General features: G+C 30.8%; 1 protein-coding gene across 1 annotated transcript; it reads right to left on the bottom strand.

The window, feature by feature from the left end:
* Positions 1-2,127: 2,127 nt before the first annotated feature.
* On the bottom strand, positions 2,128-3,225 carry LOC131652158 (uncharacterized). Its single transcript, XM_058921944.1, has 2 exons — positions 2,693-3,225; positions 2,128-2,381 (listed from the first exon to the last, which is right to left on the bottom strand). Exons 1-2 carry the CDS (start codon positions 3,121-3,123, stop codon positions 2,294-2,296), a joined length of 519 nt encoding a protein of 172 aa, XP_058777927.1. The 5' UTR covers positions 3,124-3,225; the 3' UTR covers positions 2,128-2,293.
* Between the last annotated feature and the right edge of the window lie 5,573 nt (positions 3,226-8,798).

Below are 8,798 nucleotides of genomic sequence, written 5' to 3' on the forward strand. Positions count from 1 at the left end.
AATGTATTTACATGTCCATTACTAGGGGTGTAATTGTTTTAATTTCGACTGGTTTTTGATTAAAAAAATATCTAAACCAAAGATATATCCATCAGTTTGGTTTGATTCAAATTTTAGTATTTTTTAAAAATGGAACTGAATCAAATTAACCAATTTGATTTGGTTCGATTGATCGGTTTACAATTTATTTTTTCAAACATTATATTCATTAGTGTATTCTCCAATATTGTATTTTTTTGGTGTATTTTGTACTATTATTTTTTAAAATAATATATTTCATGTAATTTACTTCATATTTTATTCTTTTAAACAAATTACAAGTTGTTCTTAATTCATACAAAATACTCATTTTATCATGAAATGAGTTCACTATCAAATATAAAAGTTGACACTTGACATCAAAAAGTTGAGAAGAGATTTTAAAGCTTAACGAATAAAACACAACAATAACAATAAAAAAAAATTTAATACACATAAATTAACATGTTTCACATTTCAAACAAACATCAAAATTATTTTGTAACAAGACTAAAAGAAATTTTGTTGAAGAATAAGAAGGAAAAAAGTTAGAAAATATATATGATAACTAATGAAGAGAACTTGAATATGAAAAAAGCGACCATAACATATTAGAATAACGATTGAGAGAGCAACAATGGTGGTAGGCGGCGAGAGCAGCCGTTCGATGAAAACAAATTTTTGTAACTTAAAATTTTTACTTTCTATATTTTGGAGTTTAATTTTTGCAGTGACAGACCAAAAAATTTTATTTAGTGAGGACAATTTAATTTTAATATATAAATAATTAGTATTTTATTTTAACATTTATAAAATATTAGACACAAAAAGCATTAAACACAATAGTTGCTTTAATGTAATGATTAAACACTTTATATTGAATATTGAATGGTATTATACTGGGTGCATGATTTTCAATCTATTACATACTATGGCTAGGTTGTTAATCTCGGATAGCGGCACGTAGCGCCGAACCTCCCAAATGCTATAGCGGCTTAGCAGATAGCGGGATGACCGCTATTGTAAGCTTTTAAAATACTTAATATGAAAACATAAATACTAAAATAGGTTCCAAACAACATACATAAATACTAAAAATAGGTTCCAACAACATACATAATGACTTAAAAACAAAAGTTGCAACATACATAAACCAAAAGTTACAACATAAATAAATCAAACATAATGACTCAAATTAGAAATGTATTTAAAATGACTAAATCAAATTCTAAACGTAAACAAAATGACTAAATCACATCAATCTCAGAGAACGACTGCTAATTTAAGTGAAGAGAGAGAATGTAAATGATCTTATGTCTCACTTTTAGCTTTTATATTAGTGAAATGAAAGGGAAAAATATAAATTTTTCCTTAAAAAAAATTCAAAATTACAGTATTACCTCATCTTCACAATAGCGGTTTGTAAAGCGCTACAGAACCGCTATTGCGCCGTTATTTCACTGCTACGCCTCCACAAATCGCGACCGCTATTTCTGCTATTTCCGCTATTTCATATAGCGGTTAGCAGCCAAAAAACGTCGCGGCGAGGTCCTCTACCACTACGCTACACCGCTATATATATATATATATATATATATATATATATATATATATATATATATATATATATATATATATATATATATATATATATAAAAAGGAGTTAACATCTTAGTGGGGGCAGTTGCCCACATAGTGCTAAGGATAGATATGTCCCTGGATTCTTGATGTATGTTTTGTTGAAATGAAGGAGATGCAAATAAAAATGAAGAATAGTTGGTCAAAAACAAAAATTTAGCTTAATGATGGGTGAAATAAAAATTTTAGAGTGTAATTATAACATATAGTTCAATTCATCGGTTTGACGATTTATAATAACTGAGAATCGAACTAAATCATCTCGATTTTAATTAATTTGGTTTAGTTTTAAAACCAAATAAAAAATAGTTAATTAAATTTTTTCTTATTTAATTTAGTTTAGAATATCAATTTAATTAATTTTTTCAGATCGGCTTACACGCATGTCCACTCATATAAATATGAAGTAGAGTGTATTAATTTAAAATAATATCTTCTTATTGGTGCATATATAAATAAGAGATAAATAAATGCATATAATTTGATAGTGTATTCTTACCGTTCCCTGATGCTAGTTATAAAGATACACTATATTGTAAATTACAGTGTATTTAAATAGTTTTATAAATAGAATCTCTATGCAGAAACAGTAGTTACTCTTAGATGTATTCTCAAAATAAATCTTGGCAGCACATTACTAAAATTCTGAATTCATGCTGTCTGTAAGGTATCTGTTGTTCAAAGACAGACAGCATTGTAGGAGTAATTCATAATTTCTCCTTTTCCTACAAAATTAAATACATTTTTAAATCTTAAATGAGTGAGTTATTTGAACGTTTTATAAAGGAATAACAAATATAACTAGAAAGTAAAAAGCAAAAAAATAAATGAAAATCACTTATATCCAAAAAAATATTAAGAGTCAACCAAAATTTAAAGTCATAAACATTAAATAGACAGATATATTATAATAATGATAAATCTTCAAAAAGGTCTCACTCATTCAGGTCAATAGAATATTTTAAATCATAAATGAAGGCAAAATAAAAAAAAAGGAAAAAACAAAAGAAAACGGAAAACGTTAGAATTAACTTACTCGACGTTATCGCAGCATAATCTCCGTGAGTTGGCAAGTGCAGAACTAACTTTAACGGCGAGATCACAGAGAAGCGGAAGCGACAATGGATAATTCGAATGCGAAATCGGAACGATGAAGTAGATTCGCCCAGGTAGAAGCTCCTCCTCGTCAGAAACGCGTGGCATACACGTGCCGATGCACATTGACTCTGCATTTGAGATGTAGCAGCAATTATTGCTCTTGTTGATCTCCGATACGACGGCGTTTGCTGAAATCGGTTGTTTATACTCTTTGATTGCGCCGGTAGAAATGTTCATCACCATGATCGACGATGGTCTTCGAAAAGATTCCGATGCGCGTGGTGGAGCAGAGCCACCGTCCTTTCCACTAGCGGCTGTTTTTGGAGTGTGTGTGGTTTTGGCATTGTGACAAGACGCGCACACGCCCATTGCAGATTCTCTCGGAGTCAATATTCGGAAACTTTATCTTTCTCTATTTTGGATGGGCTTCCACTATTTATTGTATCTTTTTATTCCTTTGATCTTTTTTATGAATTTACCTTTTAGATTTTATTATGCAATCAATCAATATATTTGGATTAAATATACACACCCGTTACATTATTTAAATTAATTCAAAAAGTAATCTTTTTTGTAATAAAAAAAAAAGGTTTCATTAACCAGTTTAAGTGATAGTCAACATAAACATCAATTAACAAAAACGAAAATACATGATATCTCACTTCTTTTTTTTTTTAAGTGAAATTTTACTTATTAAAATAATCACATTAAACTAATTTCATAGATAGATGTACAACCTAAAAATATACGTTCGAATCTTCAACATCTTTAAATGGTTAAATTTTAGATTTTTTTTTATTAAGTTAGCTCAGGTGGTGGAATATTCACCTTTAAAGAGTAAAATATCAAAAAAAAAAAGTTTTATTTTGACAAATAAAACTAAAACTATTTAGTTTTATTAAACCAACTTAGTTGATAGTTATGTAAACGCACATCAATTATAAGATCGAATTCTATTAAATCAGTTCAAATCCATTTACTTTCGTCTAAATGCAAGAGCGCATACTCTTGATAATTATTTTAGAGTATGAAATCATGTAATGGCTCCATTTACTTTCGTCTAAATGCAAGAGCGCATACTCTTGATAATTATTTTAGAGTATGAAATCTCCGACAGTAGACGGTTCGACAAAAAAGAAATACATTATTTTACTATTACAAAATAAATATTTTATTTTACATATATAAAAAAACTAAGTATTTAAGATACACATTAAAGAAATCAAAAACAAACTTTTTTTATTAAATAATATAATACTTTGATTTCTTTTAAAATGTTGAACGTAGTATATAAATAATTTTGAAAATTTCTTTAGCCACCTCCCTATGGGGGTCACCCCCAGCGAAAATCCCAAAATACCCCTGCTTCGGAAATGAGCTTCCGAAGCGTTTTTTTTTAAAAAAAATTTCCATAATTCGGAAGTGCATCTCCGAAAACACCTCATGGGGGGTGTCTTCGGAGATGAACTTCCGAAAAGCATATTCAAACAGAAAAACCAGTAAGCAGCGGCAATAGAGTTAGCCAGAAGAGAAGGCAGAGTTGAGGAACATCTCATCTTCATGCTCAATATGTAGATTCTTGGATTCCATTAGAAAATCAATTTCTTCGCTTTTAAATTTCAGAAAGAAACTGAATGTGATTAGTTCAGCGAGTGCAGGAACATGATCATGATTCTCGCGTAAAACGCCTTCAGATATTGCTTCAGAGAAATTTGAAGCATGTTTCATTTCATCGCCGCGAACACTATCCATCTTCTGGATTATAAACATAGAACTTTGACTTTCCCAGCGCACCCCTTTGTTTGATTTTTTTGTAATGACGTCCCCTGATGATAATGATAAACTATAGCTTACATTGATTGGCTCCTTTGTCTCGCGGAAACTCAAGTTGACAAGACTTTGAACAGCTTCATGTCTCTTACTTTGTTCCATTTTCAGGCTACAACATGCAAGAAAACCAAGAATAAGCTTAACCAACCCCCTTAAGTTGAGAATATTATTTGGATCAACATGCTCGAGTTCAACATCATCATTCACAACAGATGATTCTTCTTTGGATAGTGACTCAGAGATATTTCTAGCACCAACTTTTCTGTAAATATCAGATAGTTTACTCTTGAACAATGGTGTCATGTTATGCTTAGGATACCACACAAAAACTTTCTCGCTCTCAAAAAGCTTCTTCATATGAAGGTTATCTGGAATAAAAACATCTTCCTTATCGGCCAGAAGTATATCATTATTTCCTGATGTCGTAGGTAGTTTCTTCAAACTGTCAGCTCGAGTACCGCTCGCCATCGCTTAACGACGAGGGAGGGTTGATGATCACACCTTTTGAGATCAAGAACGACGAAGATTTAGCGGTTATGTGGACAACGTTCGACCGATTTTCTTCGAAAGGCCCGATCGAGTTGGACGCCAAACTTCAAAGATCGGCGGACGACGTTATCAAAATGTTGACTCATCCCCACCTACCCGTGTTCAACAATATGTAACTTTAATTTTCAGTAATATTACCGTTGTAATCTTCACCCGATTAAATAAAGCGAATCGTTGTTGTTTTTCATTTTTCTTCTGTCCAGACATAAATTCGGAGGTTCATTTCCGAATTCCATCATGGGGGGTGAGTTCGGAGATGAACTTCCGAAACACCACATTTTCTGAAAATGTAACTTTATTTCGGAGATGCATCTCCGAAATCAATATTTTATATTAAAAAAAACACGTTTTCGGAAGTTCATTTCCGAAAACACCTTTTTTCCAAAAACAAAGTACCTTTTCGGAAATGAACTTCCGAAACAAGGGGTAGTGTGGTAAATTGACCAGGGGTGGGCAAGAAGGTTAGGAGGTGGGTGAAGAAATTCTCATAATTTTTTATATTTAATTTGACTAGTTAATTTGTACAATAATAATAAATAAATAAAGGGATAAAGTTAATTATTGATTATGAACAATTGTGATAAATATATTTTCAACAGACTGTTTTGCCGTCCATTATGATTAGAGATGACAAATAGACATGTATGTATCTTCCGACATTGTTGAGAGCGCGAGCCTAAAAATTTGGTCTGTCCTACAAGAAAATAAAGATAGACCAAGATGATTTTTACATACAAATAATGCATAATAAATTAACTCTTTAAACAATTATTTTTAACTGCTGATTTATATTTAAAAAAATTCGTTCATTTTAATACAAATTAATTAAATAGAATCCATAAAAAGTTACCTCTCTTCTTAATAGTCAATCTTAATTTTTTTACTCCAATGAGATAGAAAAATAGATAAGAAAAATTATCTTTTTGGATGCTCTAAGTAGTAAATAGTAACTTCTTTATCTAAAACAATGTAGTCTAAACTTTTTTTCTTGAATTGCCAAAATAAAGGAATCATCTAATAACAATGTGCCTACAAACATCGTGGCGTAATCAAACCCTAAAGAGAAAAATCAATGTTTTCATCATTGTGTGAAAGCTATCCAAACAATCTGCCAAATTCTGAACCAGATAAATCAAGCACTTCTGGTGTGCTTAAATATTAGTGCGGCGTGATCACACATTTTCATGTTTTTTATGTAAATTTAAAAACATGTTTAGTCATTAGGATTTTGAATTTTAGAGAGTTTAAGGTGCTTTTATGTACCGAGGAAAGGAGAAAACAAAGGTTACCATTATGGACTCGTTTCTAATCTTTGTAAATCTTTAATTTTTCTTTTCTATTGTTTAAACCATGAATCTCTCTAGAATGAATGGTTAGTTCTCATAGAATAAATTCCCTATAGATAGTTCTACCATAAACATGTGATTTATGTAATTTGTAACGGCCCCATTCTCGTTATTTTATTTTAATCGAATTTAAAATGTTTTTATTAATTTATTTGGGCGCTTTAATAATTAAATTGAGAGTATTGGGGAATTATTAGAATTATTGTTATTTCAATTAATTAAAATAATGAAAAAAATAGAAAATTATGAGTTTTGGGGAGAAAACTTGAATTTAGGAAAAATTAAAGTAACAAAGTGGAATAAAAGAGAGTTGGGGAGAGTGTGGAATTATTTAAAATAAAAGTTAGGTTTATTTTAAATAGAATAGTGAGTGGAGCTTTTTGTTAGTAAGTGAAGTTTTGTGAGAAGGGGAAAAGAAGAGAAAGAGGCAAAACCTTAGGAGAGCAAAGGTTAGAGAAGAACTCCAAAGCAAAGCTTGAGATCTTGCTGCAAATTTATGGTAAAGGAGGAACTATTCATCTATGGGTGTTTATTGCATAAAGGATAGAGAGGGGCCATTATCATATTCCCTTTTCCCTTTTCTTGTTAATACATTGATGAGGTTTGATCATAAGATGGTTATGCAAACCTCTCAAGATGATTGTGTAATGAATCTGTTATTATATTGTGATTGATAGCTGAGATTTTTGTGAATTAACATGCTTATATTTGAGTTTAATGTTGATGAATATGTGTTTGACATTTCTTATGAATATGATTATGAATTGTGGAGAATTGATTATATAAATGTGTGATTTATGCGTACTTGATATTATAATTGTTGTATAAATGTAGGTAGATAAATTATATCGTGTGGATTTTTCGGAATCAAAATCGAACTTTCGAAGGTACTTCAATTGTGAAAAACGAAGAATTCTGCATTCTACACAGCGGTGATGGGTATCACCTGCGTGACGACCCAACCGTCACTGTGATAATGATGAGTCGACCGTCATGATCCTAGAAATGGGATCCTTGCCCATGGGTCACAATGGTAACGGGTTGTGAGAGGGGGTGACGAGCTTGGAGAAGGGATGGGTCCTGTTTGACCCAATTTGGGTCATTCAGCTCGATTTTTTGAGCAAATTTTATTATTGAGGACTATTCGATGTTGTTTGGTACTGTTTATTAAGTTTTAATGAGAAAAATAATTAATTGAGATATTGAGCTATCTAGAGTTGAAGTTGACGTGTTTAAATTTCAATTTGAGAATTAAATGAGTTGAATTTAAGGTTGTTCTCGAGGGAGAAAAGTGTACGCTTGTAACTCTTTATCTTTAAATAAAAGTTATTAGAGTTAATTGTGAACTCTATGAGTATGCCTTGTTGAATATTGATACTGCTTGATGTTTTTGATGAGTATTCTTGAAAAAATAATTATTTTGATTATTATGTTGAGTTATGCTGAGATGTTTGGTTTAGAGAGGAACCACTGTTATGGCCTTGTATTGGTGACATTTACGCTGAGTTTTCTGTTCAGAGAGGAAACAATGATGAGTAATGAAGTTGGAGAAAAAGTATTGAATTAAATAAAAAAACAATAAAAGTCTGATGTTTGGCTCAAGAGAATTAAATACTAAAGTTTATTTAAGCTTCTCTGTGATCATGTGCTTTAGTTTCTTTTGTCTCTTTAGGATCATTAGTTTGAAATATCAAGTGTGAGTAGTATCAAAGTACTAACATAATGCACACACACAAACTACTTTATTAACTTCATTTATTTTCAAAACCTTCTTAAAAATGGTTCTGGCCAATGTATAATCGATTATGGGCATTGCTTAATTAATTACACTGAGAAAATTTGACCTAAATCGATTATGGATCAAATGCAAGTGACATGGGGAAATCTTTATGTATAATTAAGTAAGTAAGCTTTCTAATAAATTAGGGTTTAGATCCAGCAAAACATTTCTAATTTTTCTAGGTTTAATCGATTAGGGCGGTAGCTTAATTGATTAAAGTGGAAGACCTAATATAAAAATATTTCCTTTCTTGGTAAATTTTTTACTATATAAATAGGACGTGTGTTCACTTTAAAAAACATAAGAAGTTTGAACATTAACTTTTCTTTTACTCTTTCGCTTAGAATCATTTTAGTGCAGAGACAGCAAAGCAGTTAAGAGTTACTATTGTGAAATTACAGATTAATGTGCTTCAGCTACAGTTATAAATCAAGAGAGCATTATTCTCATGTGACTCTATATATAATTATAAATGTTGGAAGTTGAATTTGGACAAAAGCTTGGCGTAAGAAGGTTGTGGGATAATTATGTGACAAAAG

Source organism: Vicia villosa, linkage group LG2 (assembly GCF_029867415.1).
Source record: "Vicia villosa cultivar HV-30 ecotype Madison, WI linkage group LG2, Vvil1.0, whole genome shotgun sequence".
In the NCBI taxonomy this organism is placed as follows: domain Eukaryota; kingdom Viridiplantae; phylum Streptophyta; class Magnoliopsida; order Fabales; family Fabaceae; genus Vicia; species Vicia villosa.